This window comes from Elgaria multicarinata, chromosome 23 (assembly GCF_023053635.1).
Source record: "Elgaria multicarinata webbii isolate HBS135686 ecotype San Diego chromosome 23, rElgMul1.1.pri, whole genome shotgun sequence".
Lineage (NCBI taxonomy): Eukaryota > Metazoa > Chordata > Lepidosauria > Squamata > Anguidae > Elgaria > Elgaria multicarinata.
In genome coordinates this window covers 2,808,773-2,824,206 of record NC_086193.1, presented here as the reverse complement: position 1 = coordinate 2,824,206, position 15,434 = coordinate 2,808,773, and the positions used below count along the sequence as shown (strand labels likewise).

Sequence of the window (15,434 nt, the reverse complement as noted above, 5' to 3'; positions counted from 1 at the left end):
CGAGGCGACAGGTGTCCGCTCAGTCTCCCGCAGAAACACACACACAACAGCGCTCCGTGAAACATCTCAAAGCAGTTCCGCGGTGAAATTTCCTTTTAAAATCAAAGCAACGTCACGATACAGCCTTCCTGCATTGACTTTGGTACAAGTCGTTTACGAAATCAGTACATGCGGGCTGAATGCACAACAGCCTAAGAAGGAAGAGCAAAGGAAACTTGAACTAGTCATTAAAAACAGGCGTCTGTTGTCTCTGGCTTTCGATTCTCACCACCCCCTGCACGGCCAAAGCTGAGGAATTCTGGGAGGTTGTAGCCCAAAGCGTTTGGAGCCTATCAGGCTAGAGAAACTGGATCTCTTTGTTTGAAAGCGCTTCCGGGTTCATCCGAAGAGACCTTTCGCAAACCGGCGGATGGAACCGGCTAACATTTTAGGAGTGCTTTTAATGACAACGTCCCTCGAAAACGTTAAAGAAACACCTCCTTTGCCCTGAGGGTTGTTTACGGAGGCAGCTCTTTCCCCATCACCACATGGGAATGATAGGAATTGCAGTCCCAACACTTCTGGAGGGCATCAAATTAAGGAAGGCTGGTATAATTACGTATTTCTGGGACAGAGCTACTACCACGGAACACCCCACACCTCCAAATCTGTGTTCACGCAGTAAAAATGCCTGAAACGGGTTAACGGCATATCCGTAAAGGTTTCGTTCCCCTGCACCCTTCATGTCCTTACAGCTTCTAAGCCTTCCTCAGTGATGTCTCCCAGCTCTAGTCATGTCTGCAAATCCTTCTTTTAATACAGCTAACAGCTTATCTTGACCGGTTGTCATGGACTTCCTCCCGGCCCAGGATTAGGTAGGAGCAAAGCCCTTCGTGAAACGGACAAAGTAGAAAAAGGGAACACAAGCCGACCAGCCTCACTGCTGTCCCTTTCGCCGCACACTTCAGACAGGTCGGAGGTTTCATCTTTTTTGAGCAAAATAAATAAATAAAACAGACCCACCCACCCACCGCAGCCCTCCATCCTGAGGCCGGAAGGAGATGAAAATCTCTTGGAGGGCAATCGTAGGCGAAACCGTAGTGTAGCTAATAGAAAAAGCAGCGTCGCTAAAAACGCCCCTCTTGCTCCAACACAAGCGAAATCAGATCGAGTCCTCAACGCTCAAACCTGTGAGGCCACTCCGGCCGCTCTGACGGCAGGCTCCTAACGCGCTAGAAATCTGCAGTCTCTAGTGTTCACAAGACAAGAGATAACTGAGTGGTGGAGGCAGCGTTCTCGTCCGGTTCAGGGGGAGAAGGGGACTACACCAGGGTACAAACGGATCCAACCCTGGTTGCACTTTTTTATTAGTATTATTTTCACGACAGCGTCTGCACGGCCAGCAGGAGGTCCGGTTTCAGCACGCTTCCCATCCGTTCGGCTCCCGAAGCTTTTATGTCGGCCATCACGTCGGCATCCCAGGCAAATGTCAGGAGCGCAGAGGGCACCTCGGAGAAAGGAAGGAAGAATAAGACGTGATTGATATGAAGGACGGCAATTGAGAGAGCAATCGGGGCAGGGGGGGGAGTAGGGGTAGGAGAGTTTGGATTCCTGGATCCGATTCCTGGATCCGAGTCAGTTGTCCGACCTCGGACCCAGGAGTCCGAGCTCCCCGAGATCGGAAAAGCAGCCTCGGAGGGAAGGTAAAAAGGTGTTTCCGTGGGAGGCCAGGGGACTAGGGAGGTCGCTGTACAATAAATCCTCCCACACACCCACCCTCCTTACTTCCCCCTCTGCAACACCTCAGCTAGGCGGGCGACAATGCAGAGGAGCAGGAGCGCAGACGCGGACGTCATCCACATAATTGACAAAACCCTGTTGTCTAGAATGTGACTTTTTACACCGGTGAAACCAGAAGCCCTCTCCTGGAGAGATACCAGGAGCGCTTGCGTGATCATTTCAGCATAAGGAAGCCCGTGCTAGACCACGGTTTCTTCACAGGAGGGAGAAACATGCCACCAGGGCAGCCTCAGTTAAGATTTCTGGGCCGGGAAGTGAACACAGCCTCCCCAGGAGAAAGAACAAGGAGGCGTTGTCCGCGGATTATCCTGGGGTTTGCCTCTGGTCAGTTCCGGATCCTTTCTGCCTCAGTATGTAAGTGGCATTGCAACGCCCTCGGGTTTGTGACTGACATTGGCGCTGGAGGCTAAAACGTTTCACGTTTTAAAATTCGTCCAGAGAAAAACAAACCTTTTAACGTTTATAAACTAGATGTGTAATCACTGCTCAGTTATTGTGGTTTGGAGCATAATTAGGGCTACAACACTGGGCTGATTAAAGGGATCAAAAATCTTTCAGACCCGATTAATTGGGCATATATTTTTGGTTTAACACACACACCCCTTCAAAAAGTACTATTCTTAAATACAAGCACTTGGTGCCTGAACGGCTGGTTCGCACAACATGACATTAGCTTGTCATTGAGTCATGGGTTGTCGAATCTGGGGTTGTGCGAACCCGGCCACAATGAGAAACCATGGTTTGTTAACCACGAACAACCTGGAGTTCACAACCCAACAACAAAACCACGGGTTCTCTTGTGAGTTGGTTGTGGTTCACAAACCAGGGCTTGTTAGCACAGCTGGGTTCACACAACACAACAACCCACGATTCAATTACCCATACTCAACTTGCCGTGTTGTGTGAAGCCAGGCAGAGAAAGAGAGCCTGTAAGACAGCCTTCCCCAATGCGGTGTCATTAAAAAAATAAAACTAATTTCTACACCTATGTGGCAGTTGAGACATGCTCAAAAGTCCATGGGTAATGCGTGCAGGAATTGCCGAATGTCTAGGCTACTGGGCGGTATAAAAATGCAATAAATAAATGGATTAATAGGATTCGGAAATGGCTTTAAAAAGGGATTAGACAAGTTCACGGAGGAGAAGGCTATTAATGGCCACTAGACATGATGGCTCTATGCTATCTCCAGCATCAGAGGCAGTATACTGGGGAGAGTGAGATAATAGGACCCATTAGGGCCTCTGGTTGGCAACCGTGGGGACAAAACGCGGGACCGGAGAGGTCTTTGGTCTCACCCAGCTCTTCGGAGAGGAAAACCGATTTAGCAGGACACTTACCAGCCCGCATTCATTGAGGGCCAGGCTCTCGTCCGTCAGTTTGTGGCCCCCGGGTGCCAGCAGCTCAAAGGGCAGCCAGTCGTTCTGCAGGGTCTCCCGTACAAACTGGTGAAGCGCTGAGACGGGCTCTCGGGCATAGAACGTCCCTGCGACGGAAAAAGAAAACAAGGCTCCTAGCAATGACAAATCTTGATGAAATAGTTAAGAGCAGAGACACCACACTGACCACAAAGGTCCGCATAGTTAAAGCAATGGTATTCCCCGTAGTAACCTATGGCTGCGAGAGCTGGACCATAAGGAAGGCTGAGCGAAGGAAGATAGATGCTTTTGAACTGGGGTGTTGGAGGAAAATGCTGAGAGTGCCGTGGACTGCAAGAAGATCAAACCAGTCCATACTCCAGGAAATAAAGCCAGACTGCTCACTGGAGGGAATGGTAGTAAAGGCAAAACTGAAGTACTTTGGCCACATAATGAGAAGACAGGAGACCCTGGAGAAGAGGGAAAGTGGAAGGCAAAAGGAAGAGGGGCCGACCGAGGGCAAGAGGGATGGAGGATATTCTGGAGGGGACAGACTTGACCTTGGGGGAGCTAGGGGTGGCGACGGCCGACAGAAAGCTCTGGCGTGGGACGGTCCATGAAGTCACGAAGAGTCGGAAGCGACTGAACGAATAAACAACAAAAGTGTTCCGTGCGGGCTCAGAAACAGACGGGGAACGTTTAGACACGAAAACATTCACCTTGCTTACGGGGAGAAAAGTTCGGGGCCAGACACGTTTCCGGGAACGGAAGCTTTGAGAGGGCGAAACGGGAGTACGTCGCGAAAGGGGACATTTCGTTCTTGCTGGGATGTTGTGGTCGGTCAGTGGGGTCTGCGGATGCTCACACGTTGCTCCCTCCATTTATCTCCCAGGCAGAGTTAAAGATGTCCCTTCTCCCCCTCCGACATCTGTGGCTGCCCTGGGTGAGCTTAGACTCATAGAACAGCAGAGTTGGAAGGGGCCTACAAGGCCATCTAGTCCAACCCCCTGCTCAATGCAGGAATCCACCCTAAAGCATCCCTGACAGAGGGTTGTCCAGCTGCCTCTTGAAGGCCTCTAGTGTGGGAGAGCCCACAACCTCCCTAGGTCACTGAATCCATTGTCATACTGCTCTAACAGTCAGGACGTTTTTCCTGATGTCCAACTGGCAGTTGCGGTCGGAGGCGTGCGTTTCCCCGAGTGGGAAGCTGTGCCCGCCCCAACTGCTGAGCTGTGGGCTTTCAGGTGGAGGTACAAGTAAGAGGGCTGGGAGAGGGGTTGGGATGGAGGAGCGTCAGCCTGGACCTCCTCCGTCTGTTTGCCTGCCGGTCCACAGGAGGAGGTGGAAGTGAAGATGAAGGAGCTGAAGGAGCACATTGTGTGCTTCCTTTGCATGGGGGCTACTTCATCGAAGCCACCACCATCACGGAATGCCTGCACACCTGTGAGTAATGCCTGGGTGTCAAATGGCGAGGGGCTTTTTAAAGGAAGTTTTAATCTTCGCCATCTCCATGTGGGGCTGCGAAGGACCTCCGTCCGAAACCCCGCAGAGGCGCCACCAGTCGGCCGCAGCCAACGCTGGGTCGGTTGACCCAACGGCCAAGCGCGTGCTGCAATCGCGTGCGGCGGGGCCGGAAGGAAGCCCTCTCCGCTCACCTTGCAGGATGTAGCCGTCGGGAAAGCGGACCCGCAGCAGGGCGTAGTTGTACTTCCGCATCTCTCGCTGCTCCTCCTTCTCCCGCATGGCCTTGGTCCTCAGCATGGAGGCCTTCTCGACAGCTTCTGCCCTGCAGGGCGGGTGGCAGAGAAAGAGGCTCAGGATCGGAACGCAGAGCCGCCGGGGAGGAGCGAGCAAGGGAGGAACAGGGCAGGGGAAGGGGGCACGCGTGCGTACGCTGACGGACGTTGCGGCTGCCGTGTTTCAAGTGGGAACGCCTGGGGACGTGTTTGACTTAAGGTTCCTGTCCTCATGGGTCTACCCGATCCTTTTAACTGGAGATGCGGAGGGCTGGATCTGGGGCCCGCTAAGCCACGCCCCTTCCCCCCCGCGGCTCTCGAAGGTCTGAGAGAGACGGCCGACTCCGCTGCCGTCTTTTCACAGCTGCCAACGGCCGCGGACCCCAAGGGCCTTCAAAGGCAAGGCCGGCCTTTCCCCGTCCTGGGTCCCGCGCCCCCACCCCCCGGCCGACACCGCAGCCACTTGCTCACCGGAGCCTCTGCTCGCGTTTCAGCTCCTCGGCGGTGAGGTTGAAGAAGTCGCCGGGCAGCTCGAAGCGGGAGGCCTGGGGGGAGGGCGTGAAGATGCGGCGCTGCCGGTCCAGCTGGGCCCGGAGCGGCTCGCCGCTAAGCAGCAGCTCCTTGTGAGCCTTCAGGTCGTCCAGCTTCTCCAAGGCCGCCTCCTTCAGCACGTAGAAGTCCTCTGTGGCGTCTTCTGTCATGTGGGGGGGGGGGAGAGAGGAAGGGACAGTCACCCTGCCCAATCACCTCGGCTACTTTGCCCCTGTGAGCCCCGGTTCCACTACACCACTAACTCCAACTCCCATGATCCACGGCCGTTCAAAACAACCCACACTCAACCATTGGGTGCGGGTTAGCGTGTTGCGTGAACAGCTCCAGTGTGACGCCGGACGCCTACGAGACGCCAGACGCCCTATGAAGCCCTATGAAGAGAGGCTGAAAGAACTGGGCAGGTTTAGCCTCGAGAAGAGAAGATTGAGGGGAGACCTGAGAGCTCTCTTCAAATACTTGAAAGGTTGTCACACAGAGGAGGGCCAGGACCTCTTCTCAATCCTCCCAGAGTGCAGGACACGGAATAAGGGACTCAAGTTAAAGGAAGCCAGATTCCAGCTGGACATCAGGAAAAACTTCCTGACTGTTAGAGCAGTACGACAATGGAACCAGTTACCTAGGGAGGTTGTGGGCTCTCCCACACTAGAGGCCTTCAAGAGGCAGCTGGACAACCCTCTGTCGGGGATGCTTTAGGGTGGATTCCTGCATTGAGCAGGGGGTTGGACTGGATGGCCTTGTAGGCCCCTTCCAACTCTGCTATTCTATGATTCTATGAACCTAGGAAGGGGCTTTACGACAACCCTGTAGGGCAGGCTGGGGGTTTGGTTCGCCAGAGAACAATGCATCAAGGTGTCTCGGAAAAGCACGGAGGAAAGTCGCACCCAGAGCATAGAATCATAGAATAGCAGAGTTGGAAGGGGAGTTGATGCCGGATGTCTATGAGAACCTAGGAAGCGGCGTTACGACAACCCTGTAGGGCAGGCTGGGGGGATTCACACACACACCCCAATGCCCACGGGGAGCAGGGGTGTGTGTGTGTGTGCTAAGACTCAACGTGGCTCGCTTAAAGCCGCCCAGGGAGTTCAAGAACCGGGACCTTCCTGGCTCAGCAGGCCCTACCTTGTCCCGCAACACTCAGGGTGGCCTTTTCGAAGCCGACAGCTTGGAAAAACTCGTGCGTCCCCTCCAGGCAGTGAATCCTCTCCTAGAAGGAAGCCAAAACGGATCAACGCTGGAGGAATTCCTTCGCCTCCCAGTATCACCACTAATGCGATCGCAGCGGATGGGAAATCAGGGTTGTCGTTCACGGCTCTCGAGGAGGCTGGCGTTTATTCCAGTTTGGAACGTTGTGTTCGCGCCCTGCCTTCCTACCCACGGGTGCCAAAGGTGAGGCTGCTTAGCCCCCAAACTGGGAATTGCAACGGACGGTCATTAAAAGCCAGCCAAGTTTGGGACAGACCAAAACACAGGCTGGAGACCAGGGCTGCAGGTGAGTTCCGACTGCTCCTTTATGTGTATGATTATGTTTAAACCCTGCAAGTAAAAACCTAGCCGATCAGGGTGGGGGGTGGGGCTCCCTTCAAATGAATTCGAAGAAGTTATTCTCGCCCCACGGACATCCCTGAAGCCTGAAGACTGACCGGTGCTTTCCCCCAGCTCAGGACTTTAACAACTTCATCCCCACTGAGCCAAAAATTCCGACTGTACCATTTTCAGCATTTCACAAGGGCGGGGGAACAAAAACTCAGATGAAAGAGGCTGAAAGGTGAGAATTTTGGAGGATTTCCTCCTTGGGGAGGGGACAGGGTTTCCACACATCTTTTTAAATGCTGCCAGTTGAAGGATCTTCTGTCTTGCTTTTGATTTTTTCAAAACGCCCTCGGCATTTTCAGGAGCCCAGGAGTTCTTCCTGAATGCTTATTGGAGAGGGAGAGGCCACATGGTCCCCAACAGGCATTCACTAAGAACTGCTGGGCTCCTCCAAATGCCGAGGGAAGGGTTTTTTTAAAAAAAAAACCTAAAAAAGAAGCTACCTCAGCTTAAAAAAGATATGTGGAAACCCTGTCCCCCTCCCCAAGGAGAATTCCTCCCCACTCGAATTTTTCCCCCTCCCCGTGAAAAAACAACGCCTCTTTTGCAGGAAATTTCCTGAAAATCGGGGGCAGGATTTGACCCCGCACTAACTCAAGCCAAATTGCCCACTGAACACTTTGAGGCTGCCATTTTATTCCCTTTTACCCGAGAGTAAGTCCCACCAAATTCAATGGGGCAAACGTCAGACTGGGCGTGTTAAAAGCACACCCGTGACAAGCAGTGAAACTTGAATTCTTCAAGAGAGCTTCAGCTGTGGGGCGGTATATAAATGTAATTAAATAAATAAAATAAATAAATAAATAAATTCTCTCCTCAAAGGTTCTCCTTACCTCGGAATACCTGTCCAATGTCCGCAAGTAGAACCTGCTCTTGTCTTCAGGTAGGATTCTAAGCAGCTAAATTACGCGTCGTACGGTTTTCAAACTTCTGTGTTTTTTTCCATGTCCCGTTAAATCAGGCTTTCCCAACCTAGGGCCCCCGAGTCTTGCTGGACTTAAAACTCCCATCCTCTTTGACCCATTAGCCACGCTGTCCGGGGATGATAGGAGTTCTAGTCCCACATCTAGTCCTGCATTGAGCAGGGGGTTGGACTCGATGGCCTTGTAGGCCCGTTCCAGCTCTGCTATTCTATGATTCTATGAGCTTCTCGAGGGACCCATTACTGCTTTTAAAGCTCAGTTGAATTTTCTTCTTTTTTTCTACAGCTTTTAGAACTCGACTTTGTTCTTACTTTCACACCGTTCGTTTTATTGTCCCCTGTGCCTATCTGGTGTGTTCTCTTCCCTTTCTTATTGTTTTATTATGATTTTATTAGAATGTAAGCCTTTGTCTTGTGTGGCGCAGAGCGGTAAAGCAGCAGTTTCTGCAGCTGAAACTCTCCCCACGGTCTGAGTTCGATCCCAGCGGAAGCTGGATTCAGGCAGCCGGCTCGGGTTGACTCAGCCTTCCATCTTCCCGAGGTCGGTAAAATGAGTACCCAGTTAGCTGGGGGAAAGGTAATCATGGCTGGGGAAGGCAACGGCAAACCACCCCGCTATAAGGCCTGCCAAGAAAACGTCAGCTTCCCTCCAAGAGTCAGTAATGACTCAGTGCATGCACGAGAGGTTCCTTTCCTTTCCTAAGGCTTTGTGGCAGGGTGTTGCTGTTTTATTCTTTTACTACGTACAGCACCATGTACATTGATGGTGCTATATCAATACATAAATATAACAGAGAGAGACTGCTTTTATAAAGAAGAGAGGTGGGCACATTCACCCACTTACAACTGTCACCTGAAGCGGACCCACCTGGAAGACTCTGTTCTGAATCTTGATTTTTCGGTACTTCTCTTCCTCTGGGTGCAGGTGGATGTTATCGAGGTACCTAGGGAGGGAAGACAACGCGGGGTCATAGGATTCCCGAGGAATTCTCCTGCACAGCTTTTGCTGCCATCGCAGACGAATGCCACAAACACAGAGATTATTATTATTATTATTATTATTATTATTATTTATTTATATAGCACCATCAATGTACATGGTGCTGTACAGAGTAAAACAGTAAATAGCAAGACCCTGCCGCATAGGCTTACAATCTAATAAAATCCTAGTAAAACAATAAGGAGGGGAAGAGAATGCAAACAGGCACAGGGTAGGGTAAGCAGGCACAGGGTACGGTAAAACTAACAGTATAAAGTCTGCACAGATGGAACAGCATCACCCATCAGCCCCTGCTAGGACAGTCAACAGTGAGGGATGTTGAGAGCTGTAGATCAAAACCTCTGGAACTACCCATCACTGGATCAACCAGGTTGATCAGGGGTCTGGAAACAAAGCCCTATGAAGAGAGACTGAAAGAACTGGGCATGTTTAGCCTGGAGAAGAGAAGATTGAGGGAAGACATGACAGCACTCTTTAAATACTTGAAAGGTTGTCCCACAGAGGAGGGCCAGGATCTCTTCTCGATCCTCCAAGAGTGCAGGACACAGAATAACGGGCTCAAGTTACAGGAAGCCGGGAAAAACATCAGGAAAAACGTCCTGTTAGAGCAGTACGACAATGGAACCAGTAACCTAGGGAGGCCATGGGCTCTCCCACACTAGAGGCCTTCAAGAGGCAGCTGGACAGCCATCAGACAGGGATGCTTGAAGGTGAATTCCTGGTTTTAAATGTTTTAATTAGTTATATGATGCTTGCATTTGTGTTGTGCCCTGCCTCAATCTGGAGGGAGAGGCGGGTAACTATTATTATTATTATTATTATTATTATTATTATTATTATTATTAAAAATGATCGATCGATCTGCAATAAAAAGGACCGGCTGATGATTTGGCGCCGATTAAGGACAGGGTACGAGGAAGCACAGTTGACAGCGAGGGAAGCTATATCCCGTTCCGCACGCACACCTACTTGGCTATGGTCTCCACGCCGAGTCTGACCTTCTCACGGTCCCGGTTGAAGGTATGGATCTCCATGACGGACGCAGCCACGGGGTCTTTAGCAGCGTGCTGGGGAAACAGGAGGGCCCCCCTTGTCCGTGAGATAAAACCGGCGACCAACCCCTTTCGGGAGAAGAGCGGAGGCCCTCTCCACCTTTTTCTGCGCCCAAGCCGGGGAGACTCACCTCGAGGATGGCGTTTTTGACGTGCGTTTCCCTTTTGTCTTTTTGGACGGTGACCCCCGTTAAGGGGCAGGTGAAATAGACTCCCAAGACGGACAGGGCGGACGGGTTGTCCTCGACCTCGGGCACAGAGTTCTAGAGAGGGGGCAGGTTTCAGACAGGCATTCAGGAAAGGAGGGGAAATACATCACCGGGGTACGCCTCGCGCCCCGCTCTGTGGGGATCAGTTCTGCGAGATCGCCCCACCCCCTGATTTATTTGTTATTTAAAACATTTGTGTCCCGCCCTACATCACTCAGGGCAGCATACACATAAAATCACACAATACAAAACAATAAATATACACAGCTAAAAACAAATTAAACCATAAACCTAGTTAAAATTTAATTTAATTTAAAAACAGTAAAAGCAGTTAAAACAATGTGCCATCTTAGTGGATTTAACCATCAAAGTTAAAAAGCCATGTTTTTACTTGGCGTTGAAATGAAATCAGCGTCGGCGCCCGTCGGGCCTCCAAGGGGAGGGCATTCCACAGTCGGGGGGCCACCACAGAGAAGGCCCTCTCCCTTGTTCCATCATAGCGTATGTGTTGCGCTGGTGGGATGTGGAGAAGGGCTCCTCCAACAGATCTCAAGTCTCGGGCAGGCATATATAAGGAGAGGCGCTCTCTCAAGTATCGAGGTCCCAAGCCGTTTAGGGCTTTAAACGTCATGACCAACGCCTTGAAATCCGACCGGAAGCGTATAGGCAGCCAGTGCAGTTCGTTTAAGACCGGTGTTATGTGGTCTCTGTAGGATGTGCCCACCAGCAGTCTAGCTGCTGCATTTTGCACTAGCTGCAACTTCTGAGTCGTCTTCAAGGGCAGCCCCACGTAGAGGGCAATGCAGTAGTCTAAGCGGGATGTTACCAGTGCATGCACCACTGCAGCTAGGTTGTAAGGCCGTAGCTGACCCCAAGAACTCCGAGCCACTTGGCGCGGATGGCCTGGTGGCTCCCCGGACTTTCTGCCGTTTTCTCCCCTGTCCTAAAATGTTTCTCTGAAGGGCCTAAGCGACTGGCAATCAGCCCCCTCTGCCTTTCGCTCCGCCTGCCACCAGAATGCAGCCCCCCCCCCCAAGGGTTTCTCTGAAGTTGGATTCAGCCCTCGGGAACGAAAGAGGTTCGCACCCCAGGAAGCAAAACTTCCTTCTATGAGCACAGGAACGTAAACCGGGAGAATTTCCCTTGCTGGGCCAGCGCTGTGTGCTCCGGACGGGGACCAACTTCCCAAGGGCTCACGCCCCCCGAAAGAGATTTCCCATCCTCCGCTTCCCTAGGGGGGTTTTAGGCACCGAACCCGAGACCTTCTGACACGCAGCACTGCCGTGCCGAGATCTCTGGCTACATCCGCTCCCCGCTTCTTTCGTGGAAACCCGCTGCTCCTCGTCGTCTCCCTACCTTCCGATCCGCAGGCGCTGCGTTATCGCTCGCGGCTGCTTCAGCCATAAGCTCCTTCTTCACTGAAAAGAAAAAGGAGGACGGGTGAATGGCAAAGCGGCTTTTGGGGGATGAGGGATTCAGGATTTGTATCAGGGACAGGGAGCCTCTTTCCACAAAAAACAAATACCCGCTTACTGCAGCTGAAAACTCTTCAAACAGCAAAAAAGTGGAGAGAGACACGCTCACAGTAAAACTGATAACGAAGAAAGGACCCAATGAGCGGTTGAAGAACACAAATATAATCCCTTTCAGAGGATGTCGTTTGTGAGTATAGAATTTTTAACAAGCAATTGGTTTGACAGAATGCAAATGTAATAGCTTTCAGAGAACGCAGTTCAAAAAATCATAGAATAGCAGAGTTGGAAGGGGCCTACAAGGCCATCCAGTCCAACCCCCTGCTCAATGCAGGAATCCACCCTAAAGCATCCCTGACTGGTGCTTGTCCAGCTGCCTCTAGTGTGGGAGAGCCCACCACCTCCCTAGGTCACTGGTTCCATTGTCGTACTGCTCTAACAGTCAGGAAGTTTTTCCTGATGTCCAGCCGGAATCTGGCTTCCTTTAACTTGAGCCCGTTATTCCGTGTCCTGCACTCTGGGAGGATCGAGAAGAGATCCTGGCCCTCCTCTGTGTGACAACCTTTTAAGTATTTGAAGAGTGCTCTCATGTCTCCCCTCCATCTTCTCTTCTCCAGGCTAAACATGCCCAGTTCTTTCAGTCTCTCCTCCTAGGGCTTTGTTTCCAGACCCCTGATCATCCTCTGAACACACTCCAGCTTGTCTGCGTCCTTCTTGAATTGTGGAGCCCAGAACTGGACGCAATACTCTAGATGAGGCCTAACCAGGGCCGAATAGAGAGGAACCAGGACCTCACGCGATTTGGAAGCTCTACTTCTATTATAGCTTTGACGGGGCGGTATGTCAATGTAATCAATAACAGTAATTACCCTGGTTCCGGATGGCGTCCTGAGACGACGGGGGCCGAGGCTTGGCTTTCTGCTCCAGCCTGGCCAGGGCTGCGGCAGCCGCCATCTGGGCTTCATCGGTCGGCCCGTGGCGAGACTTGGAGGGCTCGGCTTTGGACTTCTCTTTGGGGTGTCTTTCCCTGCTTGAAGCGGGGGAGAAAGAGAGAAAAAAGAAGTCAGAGAGACATTTGAGGGCAGCCGGGCTTGAGAATTGCACGTAAGAATTGCAATTGCAGGGCTGAAGTTCAACTCTGCCTTAAGAATAAGATGCTTCCTGGCTGAAACCGGCCTGTACTGGGAATACCCAAGGGACAACAGCGGCAAGGCAGGGTGGAAAACGTTCTGCTGCTTGGCTTTGCCACAGGACGGCGCCCAGTTTGAGCACGGCGTTGTTCCATAACGTTAAGAGGCATGAGCCGACGCAGTAACCCTCACATCCAAAACCAAACTTGTAATTAACTTGGTCCAGGTGACGCTCTTTATACAGCATCAGAATTAGGAACCCAGAAAGCTGCCTCGGACTGACTCAGAGCTTTGGTCTTGTTGACGCTCTCTGGGATTTCAGGCAGGAGTTTGCCCAGCCCAAGCTGAAGGTGTCAGGAATCGAACCTTGGGCTCACTGGACCAACGGTCTGACTCTGTGTAAGGCCAACACCTGGGTTCCTTTGGTCCTCCGTCAGCTGCCACAGAAGCCTTTCCTTTCCCCCCTCCTCCTCCTCCCTCCCAATCCCCTTTCCTTTTGTGTCGTGTCTTTTAGATTGTAAGCCTGTGGGCAGGGACTGTCAAGAAATACTTTTGTAAGCCGCCGTGAGAGCCTTTTTTGGCTGAACGGCGGCATAAAAATCCTTAAATAAATTAAATAAATAAAGGGCTTCCAAGGAGAGTAAAAATAAATAAACATGCATCCAGTATAAATAATGAGGTCAGGATAGGAGCCAGTGTGGCCTAGCGGTTAGAGTAGTGGATTGGGATTCAGGAGATCTGGGTTCAAGTTTCCACTTGGCCACAAAAGCTCAGTAGGTGAATTTGGGCTGGTCCCGGACTCTCAGCCTAGCCTACCTCACAGGGTTGTTGTGAGGACAAAAACAGAGAGGAGGAGGAGGACCCTGTGAGCCACCCGGGGCTCCTTGCGAGAGGGGAAAAGGCAGGACATAAATGTAATACCGAATTTCTTCGATTCTAAGACGCCATCGATTGTAAGACGCACACTCATTTCAGTACCACCAACAGAAAAAAAAGCTTTGATTCTAGGAAATAATAAATGCACCCGCGATTCTAAGACGCGCCCTGTTTTTAGAGATGTTTATACGGGGGGGGGGGGGGGGGGAAGGTGCGTCTTAGAATCGAAGAAATACGGTAATAACGAAGCTCACTGGGTGACTTAAATACAACCGGTTTTGTGAACCGCCCAGAGAGCTCCGGCTATTGGGCAGTATAGAAACGCAATAAATAAATAACAATAAATATAGTTATTAAAATAATTCTAGAAATACATCAAAAGGCAGAAAGGAATAAACAGCTCTGTGAATGTCGCATCGGCCTCCCCTTACCCAGGTAGGGTTTGGGACCACAACACCCATCAGCCCCAGCCAGGCTGAGCGGTGATGGGAGTTGTAATCCCCAAACCCTCCTTCCCTAAAGGGCTGATGACGAGAGAAGGATAGGCAGGAGGGTAAAGGCTGGCTTTTGCGACTACAACTCCCATCACAGGGTGGGCTGGGGATGATGGGAGTTGTAGTCGCAAAAAAATGGGAGGGCATCAAAGTATTTCCCCGTAATTATGGTACCACCACCCCCACACACAACTTCCCCCTCCCCAAATTTTGCCCCCCTCCCCCTCCCCGGTGGGGGGAGGGGTGGTTACCTAGGCGACTCATTGAGTTTCTGGCCCGGCCCGGCTGTCTTGAACTGCAAGTCGGCCTTGATATCTTGGAAGAATTTCTTCATGGCGGCGACCGGGGGTGGGGGGCGCTCCCCGCCCCCTAAGTAGAACAAACCCCCCCGACCCAAAACAAATCCGCCCTCCTCCGCCCTCCTTTCCGGCAACAATGAGCCGAAAAACAGGAACCGGAAGTAGAGGCGGAGGAGGGGGAAGCAAAACGAGAGCGGCTTCCGGTCACGTGCCGACGCCGGCGCTGCCGCCATCTTGGGTGAGGGAAAGAGGGCGCGTCCATCTCTCGCTCTCGCTCTGGAAACAGACGCGGGCTGGATCAGTGGAGGCTGGTGCCTCGGGTTCAGGTGGGGCAAAGAATCCGCTCTGGGTTCAATACAGAACCAGCCAGTCACACAGAGGAGGGCCAGGATCGCTTCTCGATCCTCCCAGAGTGCAGGACACGGAATAACGGGCTCAAGTTAAAGGAAGCCAGATTCCGGCTGGACATCAGGAAAAACTTCCTGACTGTTAGAGCAGTACAACAATGGAATCAGTTACATGGGGAGGTGGTGGGCTCTCCCACACTCGAGGCCTTCAAGAGGCAGCTGGACAACCATCTGTCAGGGATGCTTTAGGGTGGATTCCTGCATTGAGCAGGGGGTTGGACTGGATGGCCTTGTAGGCCCCTTCCAACTCTGCTATTCTATGATTCTATATAACTAATTATACTGTTAGTTTTACTCTACCCTGTGCCTGTTTGGTGCATTCTCTTCCCCTCCTTATTGTTTTATTATGATTTTATTAAAATGTAAGCCTATGCGGCAGGGTTTTGCTATTTTATTGTTTTACTCTGTACAGCACCATGTACATTGATGGTGCTATATAATAATAATAATAATAATAATAATAATAATAATAATAATAATAACTCTTAAGAAGCAGTCGAAGGTGCTGGACCGTATCCTCAAAATGGGTTCAGCATCTTGGGTAGCTCCTGGCTGGTTCT

General features: G+C 51.5%; 1 protein-coding gene across 2 annotated transcripts; it reads right to left on the bottom strand.

Annotated features, from left to right (window-relative positions):
- Window positions 1-1,328: 1,328 nt before the first annotated feature.
- Window positions 1,329-14,589, bottom strand: UBXN6 (UBX domain protein 6). Of its 2 annotated transcripts, none has more exons than XM_063147029.1 (11): window positions 14,420-14,589; window positions 12,538-12,698; window positions 11,553-11,614; window positions 10,119-10,250; window positions 9,905-10,002; window positions 8,804-8,879; window positions 6,543-6,627; window positions 5,343-5,565; window positions 4,791-4,921; window positions 3,118-3,263; window positions 1,329-1,487 (listed from the first exon to the last, which is right to left on the bottom strand). In XM_063147029.1, the coding sequence occupies exons 1-11, from the start codon at window positions 14,500-14,502 to the stop codon at window positions 1,359-1,361; spliced, it is 1,326 nt and encodes a 441-aa protein (XP_063003099.1). In that variant the 5' UTR covers window positions 14,503-14,589; the 3' UTR covers window positions 1,329-1,358. The 2 variants fall into 2 exon arrangements, with proteins under 2 accessions (XP_063003099.1, XP_063003100.1); XM_063147030.1 differs by having other exon boundaries at window positions 12,538-12,695.
- Window positions 14,590-15,434: the final 845 nt, after the last annotated feature.

What these genes read in the sequence shown, in the direction of transcription:
- UBXN6 (XM_063147029.1), bottom strand. Translation starts at nt 14,502, where the DNA reads ATGAAGAAATTCTTCCAAGATATCAAGGCCGACTTGCAGTTCAAGACA. An exon ending in GGCGTGGAGACCATAGCCAA is followed by an intron (nt 8,880 to 9,904) that starts GTAGGTGTGCGT and finishes TTCCCTCCCTAG; the next exon opens with GTACCTCGATAACATCCACC. An exon ending in CGACGGCTACATCCTGCAAG is followed by an intron (nt 3,264 to 4,790) that starts GTGAGCGGAGAG and finishes TTTCCGTCGCAG; the next exon opens with GGACGTTCTATGCCCGAGAG.